We start from the raw sequence: 17,557 nt of genomic DNA, 5'->3' as shown, positions 1-17,557 counted from the left end.
TTAAGATTAAAATGATTAGCACACGGTAGCGTTCGTTAAGATTTATTATTATTTTTATTTTTTTATTAGCTATTAGTTTACAACTATGACAGCTCGACTATTACAGAGATAATACATAAATTAACATTATACATTAAACATTATAATACATATTAAATAATAAAGCCAGCATCCAATATAAAGGTAATTATTAATTTAATGGCGGTAGTAGATTTTGTATTAAGTATGGAGTGGATATTTAAGGGGATATCAAGAGTCTTAAGTTCATTAACTAAAATAATGCGTTTGAGTTGTAGGGCAGGGCAGTCAAGTAGAATATGGGATAAGTCACAAATGCATTCATTCAGGTGAAGAGTACAGAATGGAGAATCATTAAGGCCAAGTTTAAAGGAGTGGCTGGGTAGAAGGTGATGCCCTATGCGTAGCCTATTAAATTGTACTATATATGGTCTATGTAAGTGTAGGTTATTGAACCAGGTTTTTTTGAGGATATTTGGTGTAATATTTCTGTATCTTGAGGCGAAATCAGCAGGTAGATTATTCCAGAGAGAGAACCAAATATTAGTAGAGTATAGTTTTATAAGAGGTGTGAAGTCAGAATGGGGGAGTTGATACATAGAAGGAAAGATGAGATTGGATGAAGATTTAGCCAGGTGGTCAGCAACTTCATTACCATATATGCCTGTATGACTAGGAACCCAAAGACGTTAAGATTTGGTCTTTTAGTTTTTAAATATTTGTTCCAGGTGAGTTTTTTTTATCAAGATGGAGTCCTAGATATTTAACTGTGTCGAAAGTAGGGATTAAAATATTAATTATAAATACATTTAAGTAGTGTTCAAGTCTAAGGACTAAGGTGAAGGTTGAATGAATTGATTTAGTGTTATTTATTTTAATTTTCTATTTTTTAAACCAGTCATTCATAAAGTTTAAATGTCGTTGGAGATTGGTAGAAATGTGACTAGGTTATTTTGTATCAATATTATGGTTTTGTCATCTGCATAATCCGCTAGGTACTATATTATTATCGAGAATGGGCAAGCGAATATATTGAATAGAATTGAAGAGAGAGTATACCATCTTGGAGTACTCCTGCATTGATCAAAGAAATATCTGAAAATTCTGAGCCAACACAAATTTGGAAATGGCGGTCGGTTAAGTAAGATTTGATTGAGAAAAAAAGAGTTGAAGAAGACATTTTCGAAGTTTAAATAGTAAGCCATTGTGCCAAATTCTGTCATACGAATAACTTTAAAATTTCAATGTATGTTATAATACAGTAAATACGCGTAACCAAGTCAACTTTATATTTACTATTTATTTTGAAATAATCAATAATTATCATAGTTTAATTATATAGTAAGAACATATACATTTTGGTTACCAAGTTTTATTTTTTTTTATTTTTGTTTACAAATAACAGGTAATCCATAAAATTGGACATAATTAATATTTCACAAAAACTTATTACATTTATTTTTTATATGGTGCCTATTCCACTATTATAAAAAAATTATGATGGTATGAAAAAAATATGTTCTTTTTTTAAAATTGTTTTGTAATTTTATAATATTCTAGGATTCTAAACATAACAACGACGTTGAATGCCCTACATGTAGAGGTCTAGGAAAAGTTCCTTCAAATGGTGATGTAATCGATTTCGTAATTTCTTGTTAAATAATATACATTAAAGATATAAACAATTTTAACACAGGGTGATTATTTTAAAGGTGAACATCTATTTTTATTTTAAATCATTACAAAACAAAATTTTTAAAAACAAAAATAAAACTTTTTTTTTTTGTTTCGATGAAATATAAATGTATACTGTCATTCAAAACGTAAGAACTTAAAAAATAATAAAAATTATTCGTTTTTTTAAAATGCTATTTTGCAATGACTATTTTAAAGAAAAAAAAAATTCCAAAACTGTAATTTTTTATTGTTGAGATAATCAGTGTTTGCTAATAAAAAAATCGCCTTGTATATCATGCATTATATACAAATTTAATTTTCTAAAAAAATGTTAACTATAATCTTATCTAATTAAAAAATCCCAAAAATTAAAAAAAAAAAAAAATTTATTTGTACAACATAATCGTATAATTACCATTTTGTGGGTAAATGTATACATATTCCTAAAATTTTAACCTGTAACTTCTAGTTTTAACACTATACATGATGTTTATTATGTATATCAATTTTATTGGAAATATTAATACACATTATTACTATTATTATTATTAAAAATTAATTTAGGTATAAAGTGAAATTCAAATTAGAAACAACTTTATAACATAATAGGACATTTTGGCGTAAATGTTTCAGATTACATTAAGAGGACGCTGTACGCCTGTACCCGTATACAGTGTCTTACAAACGCATAACAATGCTAACTGTTCAATTTGAATAATCCATTAATATTCTTACTTTTAATTTGATAATAGGTCAATTAACTGTAATATTAAATATGATAGAGTTAAATAGATTATTCAAATCGAACAATTTGCTATGCTATGCGCTTGTAACTTAAAAGGCTAAGACGCCGCATGCGAGTACAGCGTACTCTTAAAAATAAATACATAAAATAAAATAATCAAATATTCAATATAAAGCCTATCGTTGTGTAAGATTGGTTATTTACGTTTTCGGCGATATGTTTAGCAACATTTGTCGTTTCTTTTCTATCATTCGATAAATGTATCCTTTATTATCTTTGAATATCAACGTTAGGTAAATATTAATTATCTATATCTTTTATATAAATAGTGAGTTTTAAATTTAATTATTATATCAAAATGAATTGAATCTATTACATAAAATAGAAAAGCTATATTGAATAATAATTATATGTATTTATTTGATGCATTAAGTAGTGACGGAAAATGCGGTTTTTGGCTTTGCCAAAATGAAACTGAGAGTATAATATAATTGGAATTTTTTTTAGTTAAATCCTATTAAAAAGTTATTTGGAATAAACTGTTTCACATCAAAATGTCCTAGATCCACTTTGTAAGATGTTGGACTTTAGAAGAGGTTTCTGGGTGTTTTGGTGTAAGTAGATGAAGTCATGGGCGTCCCCAGACATTTTTCAAGGGGGGCAAAATTAATTTAAAAAATAAATAAAGATTTGTTTTATTAATTTTATTTATAGTACATTACATGTTTTGTCATTATTACAATTAGATATTATTATTATATATTTTATTTATAGAACATTATTATGTTTTGGTAGTATAACATTAAATTATTACGATTAGAAAAACAAATTTAAAATTCTAGGGGGGGGGGGGCAAGTGCTCTGTCTTGCCTCCTGTTAGGGACGCCCATGGGTGAAGTCGTGAAATCTATTATAATTATTAGTTAAACTGTTATAACTTATAAGTAGGCAAGTAGTTTACCATTTTGGCATACATATATCACAATATAATACGATATATAATATAATATAGGTATACTATACTATATAAGTACTTCTTATATTATATAGAATTTTCAAGTAACTGGGAAATTTAAATTTGTTTTGCTAGTTTTGGAAACAAGCAGGGGGGCTTATATTAGTGTACTAACTGTTCAAGCTCCCCAAATAACTTAATCTTTTGTATTATTTATCATTAAAATTGATAATTTATTTACTTATACTATTATTGAACATGTATTTAATAACAATGTAAAGTAATAATAGGTAATAATAATAATAATAATAATAATAATAATAGTCATAAATCATCATACTATGAAGCTACTATAACTAGTAGCTACCTATTGACTATTGCAGAGTATTGACCATAAAATTATGGCAATATTTCAATTTTCAAAATAGGTGGCAAATAGCTGAATAGCCATATATCTTATTATTTTTATTACTTAATATTACATCATTACATCAACTATAGTATTATGTATAGTTAAACGACAATAGCTTTTTTTATAATTTTTATATTTACCAGCATTGTAATAAATTTATGCGAAAGACTTATCAGTCGATTAACTAGGCACTATCAAATATTTAAATCGCCATTTTTTTCAAACTAGGTGGGTAATCTACCTACTGTAAATAATATTTTAAAATTTTTTATTTAGATCCAATTCTAAATCAAAATGAACAACATGAAAACTATAAGTTTGTAGTAGGTATACAATTATATAATATTTTACGCTATACGATTTAAAAGACATATTCATTGTTCAAAGTAAGGATTACAGTGCAAGCATAAACGGAGATATTGGGCCGACTTTTAAGCATTAGAAATAATTGAATAGGCTAAACTCTTTTCTTTGATTTTAAATTACAACTCACAGTAGTCCTAACTTAAACTTATTAATATTAAATATCTATTCCACAAGTTCAGAGTGTATAAAACTACATTTTTTTATAATTTAAAATTACTGATAATAATTAATATAAAATATAAATTAAAATATAAAATAGTTTAAATTTTTTTAAATAATTTGAAATGTTTATTAATAGATATTTTTTAATTTAAAAAAATAAGAATTTCAATTTTTTTTACAACAAAGAAGTTTAATATGTTGTTATTGTTTAGGAATCTAAGGCATTTGTACACGTCGGAAACCAAACAAATACAAACGTGGCATCTAATTTCAACAATTTGTATGAAATAAATGTGTACTTTTATTAAATTTAAACATTAATAAAAATACCAATCTATTTTTAGGAAATTATTAACAGAAATGGATACAATTATTGGATGTGTAACAGACTTATTACCAGAAAAAGCATCACTTGATAATCCAAAAGAAGTTATCAAATCAGTACAAATTCGTTTAAAAAATACTAATTCGTAATAGTTTTTAAATTACTTTACAAATTTGTCTAATTAAAACGTATTTAAACCAATAATTTTAGAGAAGAACACATACGAGCTATTTCTGATGCGGTGCAGGTAGCACGAAATCACCAGAAATTATTAAAACCACATATAAACTTAATTAATCGAAAAATTGTTCAATTTCTCAACAGCCAACGAATTTTATATGTCCGGTTAGCGTGTCAGTCAGCTGGCGAACTTTTTAGGACAATGCGGTGCACAGATCGACCAGTAAACCCATAACATATTTACTATTTTTTTAACTTAACTACTTTAATAGGTAGTAACTTGACTAAAAATGAACATTATTAAATTTGTTACTATTATGTACATAGTTATTTGATAACATTGTCACTGGACTTATGAACCGTACAGCAGATAAAAATCAAAACATTCGTATTGATGCGAATTGGGCACTTGATAAAATGGTGATCAGTATCCCGCCGTTATATTCCATAAATTCATTAGCCAACTGTAGTCAACACAAAAATCCGGCTGTTAAACTAGCACAATTGCGACTGATGCATTGTGTTACTGTAATTGCAGATCCAATTAAAATATTAAGTGGAATAACCGGATTAAAAAAAGCTAGACAATTAATTCTTAAAAATTGCGTAGCTACAATAGAAGATGCTAACGCAGATATCAGGTAACGGCCAAGATGTATACCAAAATAAAAATAAATAAAAAATAACAGCTTTTTTTTTATAATGACAGCTTGCTTGCTTTTTTGTAAATATTTTTTCTTCTGGAGTTCAAAATTAGAATAATAGGTATTGTATATTACCTACATAGCGAAAATTTAAAATATTACAATGAAAAAAATTGGTATCTAATTTATTTGAAAAAATTAAACTATAGTTACCTAATAAACATTAGAAATTAATAAAACAAATATCGAATACCTATTCACACCTATAATCGCCCAATGAAAAGTTTTTAATTATAAATATATTAATCAAATTTATTTATAGGTTTCTATCGAAAAAGCTCATGCAACTTTTAAAAAATACTTGTTATGAAAGTTTCTGCTCTTCATTAGTTCAAGATATCAGTTGGGATGAATTAAAAATTGCTGAAAAGGTATTTATTCAAAAATATATTTAATTATAAATATTAAGTAGGTATTGACTAAATGCTATAAATACTTTTATAATTTGTATACATATTATATATTTATGAAACAAAATGCACTTATATGTTTGGAATAATTTCGTTAACTACCGAACGGATCAAACTAGTAATTTTCGATTTAAGAAGTACAACATTTAGTAAATTATAAGTATAATTGTATGTGTCAAATTCCTATTCACGAAATATTGAGCGATAAATAGAAATACATCAGTAACATCATCTGTCCAGTAAAATAAAATTAAAAAAAATATTCCATGTGAAATCGGATTATGCAGCTAGATGAATTATTATCAGTATTGTATTAAATTAAAATGTTTCATTTAGCTTCATGAAAATTTAAAAAAAAATAAGGATTTGCCCGTAAACTTACATTTAACCTGAGATATATCTAACAGATATTATATCGCCGTACGTTTGTTCATTTTTCTCGGGTTATACAGAAAAAAAATATTGATAATATCAATATTTAAATAAACATATTATGTTTATTATTTGCCTATGATAATTTCCGAAACTACAAACTCAATTTACATGTGGGTTTTCGTTAATCAGAAATTATTTTTCAAAAAAGTTCATAACTATATACATTTTTATGACTAATCTAGCACCTGTCCCTAGAAAACTATAGAGCGGTTAGGTTATTTCAAACATGCTCCAATTGATGTTTTTAGCGCGTTATTTTAATTTTTTTTTTTTTATTTTATATATATGAACCAATAATTTACTATTTACTGTTTGGGTGGAGTCTAATAATACAGCTAAATATAAAAGTTAATAGTATAATAAAAATATAAATGCTTATAAAATATACTTATACTATATGTCTATATAGTTTATAAGTTTTAAGTAAATGTATTTTTTGTACTTATAGTAAATTAGTGTAATTTTATAAATTTTACTGTTGAATTTTTCGGAAATATAAATTTATGTTGATTTAAATGATAAATTCGAGGTGATAAATTCATCCACCATCCATGTCCCACGAAAGTTTCATAAAATTTATTTAGATATTAGAATGCTTTTGTTTTATATTATATCAATAAGGTTAGTTATTCAATATTCACTTAACAATTATTTTTAAAATAAACAAAAAAATAATAGCCTAAAACCTAAGAGGCTAAGCTTATAAATTCAAGAACATATAGTTTTTAAATTATTAATGTAATATAAATAACAAATTTTAACTTTTTTTTATAGAATTTAAATATGGAAGATTTAGCTGATATTTTGAAGAAAAATATTAAATGAAACTAGTTTTGCAGTAGTAATATATGAAACTATTTGATTATTTAAATGAGATATCTATTAAAATGTTTATTGAAATAAATATATATTTTCTGTACCTAGTTATTAGTAGGTGCTTATAATGTTGTAATAACTAATAATGTTTTTATAAGTAAGTGTTAAGTGCTGACAAATAAAAATGTCTTTTAATTACTTAATAAGTATCTGAGTAATTGAATAGATAGTGGTTAACTGCTGAATAAGTTACAACTTAAATTGTGGACAAGATTGTGTAAAAAGGGGGATGTATCTGTGGAGGTTAGATCCTACCCCACATGTATTTTTTTTAAATATTATAATGTAGTGTTCCTACTGTTCCTTGTGTAAAAGCGTTACCAGAAAACATAAAAAAATGGCTGGGATTGTTTTAAATACTTATTTTGTTATATCCAAAAGATAGTACACAGTTAAACTTAAACTAATGACTATAGGGCTGGGATTTTGATGCAAAGGCATCTTTTTTTCTGGTATTTTGAAGCATTGGTCCGTAAGTATAAAAATGTTTTGCGTGATACTAATTATTTTAAAGAAATTTTTTTTCTGCATTTTTTGACGAAATTATCCTTAAATGTATTTTAAAAGCATTTTTTGAAGATTTTAATACATTTTATTAGTTTTTAGAGCATTTTTCACAGTTTATTTAAAAAATGAACAAAAATTGTTGCGATTAACAAGAGACTTTCGGCAAACTGCCGATGGTATGAATAATAAATTATATAACACGGTAAGTTATCATTGATAACTTTTTTTTTTTTTAAATTATTATTTTAGAATAAATGATTAAGAAAACAGAAATACAATAGAACTAAACAAGTAACAACGAACAATACTATTAAAAAAAAAAAAAATACACTACTGTAGTATCATTTAAAACTTTTTTTCAATTTTTAAGCTATAATAAATATAGTTTAAATGCATTTTTATAGTGCACTTTTTGAGTTTTTTAAGTCATTTTTGAATTTTTTTTAAGGAATTATTGAGATTATTTAGGGCATTAAAAACCCAGCTCTACTAATAAATAATCAGTAATAATAGTATTTTATTAATTTCATAAAATATATTATTAAATAATAATTATTATTACAAGTATAAAATTTGACCAATCGGCGACCGCGCGCGGGCTGTCGCCACCGCTGCCAATATCAACACTAAAACAAGTAACAACATTCATATTATGTTCGTTAGCTAATAAAATATTTTCCTATACATTAGAAACAGTTTTAAAAATAAGTAGCGCGTTTAGCCGTTTAGACTTTCCGCATTTATATTGAAATATTAATAATTTTGTGGATACCTAAATACCTAATAGACAATAGTAAAGTTTCTCTGTAGAAATATTCCTATTTCCTACTAATTCTGATTCTAAAGAAGTAATTGATGAATTAACTAAAAAAAAAAAATTAAATTAAATTTTTTACTTTTTTAATATTTGTAATTTTTAAATAGAATAGAATGTATTAAATATAATATAATAATTAATATGACATATTATATCTTATTATTAATTATTTTAATGGGCAGCAGAACAAATATTCTATAGAGTATAGGCTCTAATATAAGTAAATAATCTTGAAGAGTTCCACTTTAAGGCTTAAATAGTTAAACGCATGTAATAAAGCTTACTAATAAATTTATTAAGATAGATCAAGTATAATAAATCTTAGATTAAATTTCCATAACATTTAAAAGTAATTTTATAATTTTTGAGTATAACAATTTTAATTTAAAAACAATATATATGAAATATTATATTGTTAAAAAGATTAAAATCAATTCATTCCTGAGATTTGTTAAACTTTGTCCTGAATCTAAAATAATTGACAAAAAAATAACAAATTAAAGACGGAATTTTAATTGAATATTTTTATTACAAATCTGAAATGAGTAATAAATAATGGTAAATAATTATTATAATAATATTATGGGAAAAGAATTAGAATTAAACAAAAATTAGTTGCTGGATATAAAAACAGTTCTATGAATAAAAAAGGAACAAGAGTAATATTAGAAAAAATATTACATTTTATCTTCGAAATAATAGAAAACTTTTTTAACAAATTAACTGAAATGTAAAATAATATGATTTAAATTAAATCATTTTAAATATTGTTTATTTTAAACAGATACATTTTGATATAATTACATGCAATTGAATAAATTGAAATCAACTAATATCTTTTTATGTAGTTTATGGGAAAATAACATGAAAACCACCGAAGAAAAGAATTTTGTGTACTTGTTCAAAATTCAAATCAAATATTTTTGGCGGCGCATCATGCATAACATTTTTAATCCGTGATAATAGTTATCTGAAACTGATATGAACATGTTCTTTTTCGAGAATTATAAGATATTAACTAAAAGGATGATCTTCTATGATAAAGCAATAGTCGGTATTCCGGTTGTCATAAAAAGTATTTACCAATTATAATAACTATCGAAAGGCTAGGTTTTAATAAAATGATCATCATTGTAATTCATCATCATTAATTTAAAAATAGTTAAATAATTTTATTTACGATCTACTGAATTTATACATTATTAACTTTTTTTTCACGACTATGTATAAAATAATTTAAGCACTAAATAAAAAAAATATGGTTTCCAAACTTACATTTGTTGTGTCGTTAACTTCATTTTTATTTACTGTCAATGGATTGTATGAAGATCAAGTTGGAAAATTTGACTGGTAAGTACTGTGCTTGGTGCATTTGACTATCATGCACATTAATTTGCTCAATCCAGTGTGAAAAAAGCACACTAGGATGTTAACACTATATTTATGTAATTCATTACATCAATACCTTTTTATTTTACACAAAAAACGAAATGTTAAACTTCCTTTCAGAAATTAAATTCTTATCAAGTATTCAGTTTATCATCAAAAGTGCCAAAATTATTTTTCCTAATAGTTCAACATGCCAAACAACAATCATACACTTCACTCCACTGTTAACAAACTAATTAATCTATTTAAATTATAAAATTAATACTTTAATGTTAAATTTTTTTAGATTTTTTGCATTATTTAAGGAGTAAGCTGTAGAGATAAAAACTTCTGTTTTTCAAACGAGAATTCTTTTATACTTAAAATTATTTACCAGATATTTTTTCTGAATATTTTGATGTTTCAAAATCAAAACTAAGAAAAATGAATAGGTTAAACTTAGTATTACTAAACTGAGCTGTTTAGTTTTGTGTACAAAGAATAAAATAAGTGTTTAATTATGAGTTTGGAGAATCTGAAGGCCATGATGGTTTAAAAACTTTAGAAATTAATGTCAATCTATTTATATTTGTAATTTATAAAAATTGTCAAAGGTCAAAGTATAAGAAATAAGTACTAGATTCAATATTACATCAATGTTATATTTTTGAAAACTCATATTTTAAAACTATTATCTATAGTATATAGATTTCAATAACTGAGAAACCACTTATTCTAACTTCAAATTAGGTACCTATCAATAATTTCAAAAAAATTATCAATTGAATAATTTATAGTAAATATAAGGTTTCTCATTTGAAAAACAAAAGTATATGCTCTATAAGTAGCATAAAAATTCTCGACAAATTTGAAAATATGGTTTTTAAATTTATTTAAAAATTTTGAAAATCAGGATCTAAATAAATTTGTTATTAAATAAAAAATATGGGTGATCATGATTGGTGAATGAATCATTTAATAATAATATTTTTAGGTAGTTGTATTTATTTGTACATATTTACCTGCTTATCAACCAATTAGTATTCTTTAATTATTTGAATGTATTTGCTATTGACATGTTCAGTCATTATAAACTATTGAATAATTTTTTATTATTATTTAATGTTCCTTAATGTATTTAAATAAAATTTTAATTACTATTATGATTTTTAGGAAACAAAATTATGTTGGCGAAGTTAAATTTTCATCAATTGATGTTGATGTAACAACAAAAAGGTTATATGTTGCAACTAAGAAAAATGTTGTAGCTTCATTAGCCATAGATACTGGTAAGTAATAAATAAATAAATTGTATATGTTTCTTAATATGGTTAATTATGTTAAGGTGACATTATTTGGAGACAAATTTTGGAAAAAGGCCCCGAAGGTAGTGTTGAACTAATACATCCAACCAAATCTAAAATCATTACAGTTAGTGGAATTGATGTTATCAAAGTGAGAGGATGGGATGTCAAAGATGGATATTTACATTTTGAATGGAGTACAGAGACTAGTAACGTCTTGTATTTGTTTGTTTTTAACGGACTTCTCCATAATGTGTATTCATCAAACAATTTAATTGCTGTTGATACATATCATTTAGAAACAGGTGTCAAAGGAAAAGCTACTTATACTTTCCCAGCATATTGGTTTAGTGGTTTTGATCGGTACAATAATATATTAATGTGTTATATATTTAATATTTTTGATTGTATTTTAAATATTTTTAGTTGTGCATTATCATCTGGAAGTTTAGCCTGTTTTGATGTAGCTGGAAAATTAAATATTGGATCATTAATAAAATCTAATAATGATCGTCTAAGTCTTGATATAATAGGAGATAATATTGAAGCTATTCCTGGAAGCCCAATACCTGCATTTATTATAACAAATAAAAATGTAGAAAAATTAATTTATGTCAAAGATAATACAATTCATACACGATCTTTAACAAAACGATCATCACCATTTATATATACATATATGGCTGACAGGCATATTTTATTACAAATTTCTTCACCTGTACAAGTATGTATTACATAATTTATGCAATTTGTTTTAAATATTTTGTATAATTAACAACTAAGTTTTTTCAATTTATTTTACAATTTTTTTTTAGTTATCAATAAAAATTATAAATGAATTAATAATAATTGTATTCACTTATACTTTTACCTAAATAAGATAATAAGAAAATATACTACCTTATTTTTATTAGTGTCTGCTTAGTGTTGCTAACCTAACTTTTTGTCTTCTTATTTAAGATTTATTGTCACATTTTTTTGTACCTACTAATCAAATATACTAAAAAATAATCATTAAATATTTTTAGGATACTATTGTAACAGAAGGATCAATACTGGAGGATTCTACTATGATTGAAAGTTTGTCATCAAAAGAGTCTAAGAGTACATTAAAAATTTCTAATCCAAAAATATCTTCTGCTTTTTGTGCTCGTAGTAAAGCAAATACTGTTAACTGTGTCACTTTAGTTTCAACACACGATCAATCATTAATGCTTCTTAAAATGCCAGGTAATTTAATTGTTTTATTATTATGTAAAACCTATTAAATAATAATGTTTCGTGTATATGTGTTACGGGCAAAGTAATTTGGGCATTTTCTACAATACCTGGGTGTTGTATAAAGTGGCCTTTGTACAATGGACAATAGATAATATAGTATTAATTGTAAATTATTATCAAAATATTAAAGCCAGATTAAGCGCTGATTATTATTTGTAGATTTGGATTAGCTAGTGAGTATTTTGGTTTGTTCTTATTGGTTTTCTTAAATGGGAAAGTCTACATAGTAAATGTGACATATATTATGATTGTAATGTTTATTGTATAATACTATAATCAATAAGACCTTTTACCTATATGGGTTCATCTATGGCATAACTAAGGGGGTGCAAAAAAGGTCTTTAGCATCTCTTATTTTTTATACCTAACTGTTATTGTTTTAGTAAAATACCATGGCTTTGTGAAGCATTAACAGTTTTAACAAGTTTTAGAGGTCTAGTTGCGCGTATGGAGTTAATTCTTGTAAAATTAACTTTTTAGTAACCACAAATCATTTGTATAGTGTAGTTTGATTGTGTATTAACTTATAATTAAAATATGGCAAAGTTTAATGCAAATTTAAATAATTTGTTAAAAAAAAAGTTCAATTAATTCATTTTTTACTAAATTAAAAAAAATGCCACGAAAGCAGTACATGTGAAAATAAGTGATACTAAAATAAAAATAAATTATTATATTTTCTATATTGCTTTATATATGAAGGCCATTTTAAATAATGTTCAGGCATTGTATAAGATGCCCAAATTGTATAATTTTCCCATAACATATATGTATATTTTTTTGAGGGTGTGGATTTGAATCTCACTTCTGAATTTGTTGGGCATTGATTCTTTGGGTCAATTACTATAATCGCACAACATGATCATAACCATTAATAATATGCGAATTAAAGAACAAATAATCAATTAATGCATACGACACATTAATTTTATTTAACATATACAAATAAAATATAATAAAAACATACAAAAGAATAATAATGTAATAATTTTGATTTAGTGTCGTGAAGCGTGTACAACATGTACGCGCATACAACAAGTTGTCAGATAATACTGAAAACTAATAGTAATAATAATTAATATCATCAGATGCCTTATCATAATATTATCTTATTATTACAATATAGATTATAATCAAGTGCAGAGTGAGAAAAAAATTCAGGCTAGGAAAATAAATTTCCTCCAGGCCATTCGACATTTTCATTTCTTGAATAAAATAAAATTCTTTTTTTCTTTTTATACTCTTGAGGTCAACAGGCCATTTAACTTCCAGGCCACTGGGATTTTTCCTGGTATTCTGGTGGGCCACTCCGCCCTTGATTATAATTTATCAAACCATTGATCTAAAATCCGGGTATTAATTTTAAATCAACTTTGATAAGTATAAGTAATATTGGTAGGTCAAGAACACTATGGGTAATAATTTATTTTTAGTTAAAATTAAATTCTTCTTTTTTTTTTCAATTTTTTTAAGAACTAAATTACATTTATTCTTAGGAGGGTACAAAGATGTATTAATTTATTTTTATCTTTATATACATAATTTAACTAAAACTCCTAAATTATATTCATTATAATAACATTGTTAAAATTAAGATATTATAAAAAATAATTATATCATCTGAAATCTTTAAAAAAGTTTACAAATAACTAAAAATGTAAAAAAAAATAAATACTCCAATAATCTTAACTTTCTAAAAAATCTTCCAAAACAATACAGATTATTCTTAATAATTGTTTTGTTATAATAAGTAATTATATCATAATTTTGATATTATTATGAGTTTATGACAATAAATAAAATATTTAGAGGTTTTAACTTTATTCTGTATATTTAATTATTGATTCAAAGGATGTAGTCTTAAATTCTGGTTTAAAGATTAATAATATTAGTTTAGATAAGTGTTCTGCTGTACATTAAACATAGAATGCAACTCATAATTAAGTAAATCACTGAAATGGATTTTGTTAAATTTAAATTCAATGATAATTCATTGTACACAATGAAAAACCATTCTTAACGAATACTGTTTAAATTTTGATAACCATGGTTTTAAAACAATTATTTTAATAATTATATTAAATTTGTGGGAAAATTACTATTTTCCTTTAATTTTGTTTTCGTTTTTCCAATTAAAAGAAATATACTAGAATTTTTATCTTGAACCTCTTTAAGTAAAAACTAGATTCTATTTATAATCATCTTTAAAGTAAAACTTGAAGCATTTTATTGACTGCTAATTGTGTATTCAGACACAAAAAAAAAAATCCACTCATAATCGTAAAATCAATACATTCATCACTTCTTTCAGAATTTAAAATACATTTGACTGTATTATTTATTTCCTTATGAAATAATTTATACAAAAAACAAAATAATATAAAATTTCTATATTAATTAGGTTCAATAAAATGGCATAGAGAAGAATCTTTAACTAATATTATAAATGTAGAGCTGGTGGATTTACCAGTTTCTGATATTGAAGCAGCAATTGAAAAGGAATTTGGAAACAAAGAATGTAAGTATTTTATGCTCAGTAAATATAATATAAATTCATAATGAAAATTAATATAAAAGTTATGTTTAAACATATTTATAAATGTTTGTGCTCAAGCATTTTTGGATCACAGTGTCTCAAGTGAGTGATGATGAGTGATATAAAGGTTTATTTGTAGTGTTGTAAAAGTTTGAATTTTTGTGTTTAAATATAATTGTTTTTTTTTTTCTTTTAGTTTTTGATATTTTTTTTTTTTTACATTTATTCTATATAGTATTATTTTTTGGTGTAAAATTATTTTTTATTGTATTTTATGTAGCTGGCGCTTTCAGTATGTTTGTTCGTCGTTTGTTCAGTCAGTTACAACAATTACGTATTCTATTTGAAACTGTATTTGGAATTATAGAATCACCATCTGAAACGACAGGAACCAAAAGTAATTTAGTCCGGGATCAGTTTGGCTTACATAAAATTATTGTGGCTGTTACTAGTGCAGGAAAGGTGATTAAATTATGAAATTTCATACTTCAAACTGTGTAATTATAATTACTAAATGATTATTTTGTCTTAATATATTAGGTATTTGGCATTGATAATTTAAATGGTGAAATACTATGGTCTGTCCTGTTATGTGGTGTTGGAACATTTTATGAAAACAAGGTTAATAGATTGCCATCAGCTCCTATGCATTTACAAAGAAATTCAAAGCATTTATCATATTCACCAATGTGTACATTGTTGTTGAAAAGCGAAGTAATTTGTTTATTATATTTTTATTATACATTAAATAATTTTAAATTTTGCTATTATTTTAGGATTCAGAAAATACAGTTTTGTTTACATTTAATCCCATTAATGGTGAATCCAAAAGTATGTTATTTCAATATTTCATTATTCAGTCTTTTACTAAAATTATAATTTTGTTAATTATTGTTACTTGTTTTTGATTAATTTAGATGGTATTACACAACTTCCATATAGAGTTGTACAAGCTGTTCCTCTTCCAGTTTTGAATATTGAATCAATCCGTAGTCTAATATTGTTTGATAGCTCCAATTCTCCTCATCTTTATCCTGCTGATATACCATTATCTTCAAAACCACCTCCTATTTACATATATATTGCTAATCCTATAAATGGCTTACTGCAAGGATTTACTGTTGATGTACCAATTTCAGGAAAGGTTTGACATTTTAGTAATACTTTCAAAAAATTAAAATTAATTGTATAAATTTATTCTCAGGAGTTTTCTGCTAAAGAAGTTTGGAAAATACAATTTAATAAACCTACTCAAATTATAGCAATTGGCTCACGAGATGCTATGGAACATGTACATTCCCAGGGTAGAGTACTGAGTGACAGAAGTGTTTTATACAAATATATTAATCCTAACATGGTGGCTATTTTGACATTGGCTCCAGATACTACTCATAAAAGTATGTTAAATTTATAAAAACTATATTGTTTTTAACTTAGTTGATTTTAGGTGTTTTGACGTTACATTTATTGGATGCAGTCAGTGGTATAATTATTTACTCAGTTGTTCATAAACGAGCTTCTCATCCTATTCATTTAATTCATTCTGAAAACTGGTTGTTATGTTCTTATTACAATGACAAAACTAGACGAACTGAAATAACATCTTATGAGCTTTATGATGGAAATCAACTTTCAAATTCTACAAGTATTATAAAATACCTTTTAATTTTATAATTAAACTTTAGTTTGTTAAACAGTATTATGTGAATATTTTAGATTTTTCTTCTGTTGGTGGTAGTTTGATCCCTCCAATTGTAGAAAAGCAAGCTTACATACTTCCTGGATTTTTACAAGCCATGAAACCAACCATCACTGAAAAAGGAATTACAAGCAAACATATATTAAGTGAGTTATAATGCTTTGTTTTTTGCCACTGATTTTAGATCTTAGTATTTATAGTTTAGCCTATGCTGTATTTATTATCAATAATAACATTTTCAGTGGCTACTACAACTGGTCATTTATTAGAAGTTCCATGGGCATTTTTAGACCCTCGTAGACCATTAGGTGAACCTAAAGAAGAAGGAGCAATACCGTATATTCCTGAACTTCCAATGCCATCTGAATCTATGATCAATTATAACAAAAGTCTTATGCGAGTTGATGGCATATACACTACACCTAGCAGTCTAGAATCTACATGCTTAGTTTTTGTTTATGGATTGGGTAATTTTATTATTATTATTATTGTTTTTTGATAATTTATGTAATTCGTTTAAATATTTACAATTTATGTTTTAGATCTATTTTATACAAGAGTTGCACCTTCAAAAACGTTTGATGTACTGAAAGAAGATTTTGATTATTTAGTAATAATTGTTGTTACTACAATTCTTTTAATAAGTGCTTATGTAACAAAAAATCTCGCCTCACAAAAAGCATTAAAACAAGCGTGGAAATGAATCAATACAAAAATATAACCACTTATTGGTTTAATGATTAATTGAATCATAAATCTTGATAATATCAAAAAATTAAT

At 24.9% G+C, this 17,557-nt stretch overlaps 2 protein-coding genes across 3 annotated transcripts; both read left to right on the top strand.

The window, feature by feature from the left end:
* Positions 1-627: 627 nt before the first annotated feature.
* Positions 628-7,214, top strand: LOC112596444. Its single transcript, XM_025342133.1, has 9 exons — positions 628-684; positions 1,579-1,645; positions 4,084-4,130; positions 4,548-4,615; positions 4,680-4,805; positions 4,871-5,063; positions 5,168-5,481; positions 5,807-5,915; positions 7,164-7,214. The coding sequence occupies exons 1-9, from the start codon at positions 628-630 to the stop codon at positions 7,212-7,214; spliced, it is 1,032 nt and encodes a 343-aa protein (XP_025197918.1).
* Positions 7,215-9,781: 2,567 nt separating this feature from the next.
* Positions 9,782-17,557, top strand: LOC112596395 (ER membrane protein complex subunit 1). Of its 2 annotated transcripts, XM_025342053.1 has the most exons (16): positions 9,848-9,939; positions 11,131-11,246; positions 11,303-11,624; positions 11,688-11,985; positions 12,290-12,491; positions 14,944-15,060; positions 15,157-15,180; positions 15,359-15,540; positions 15,619-15,792; positions 15,855-15,909; positions 15,996-16,222; positions 16,283-16,475; positions 16,526-16,723; positions 16,795-16,923; positions 17,020-17,244; positions 17,320-17,557. In XM_025342053.1, exons 1-16 carry the CDS (start codon positions 9,848-9,850, stop codon positions 17,478-17,480), a joined length of 2,715 nt encoding a protein of 904 aa, XP_025197838.1. In that variant the 3' UTR covers positions 17,481-17,557. The 2 variants fall into 2 exon arrangements, with proteins under 2 accessions (XP_025197839.1, XP_025197838.1); XM_025342054.1 differs by lacking the exon at positions 15,157-15,180 and having other exon boundaries at positions 9,782-9,939.

Source organism: Melanaphis sacchari, unplaced genomic scaffold (assembly GCF_002803265.2).
Source record: "Melanaphis sacchari strain LSU unplaced genomic scaffold, SCAv2.0 Contig31_pilon_pilon, whole genome shotgun sequence".
NCBI classification, from domain to species: domain Eukaryota; kingdom Metazoa; phylum Arthropoda; class Insecta; order Hemiptera; family Aphididae; genus Melanaphis; species Melanaphis sacchari.
This window is presented reverse-complemented; position numbering and strand designations above follow the sequence as displayed.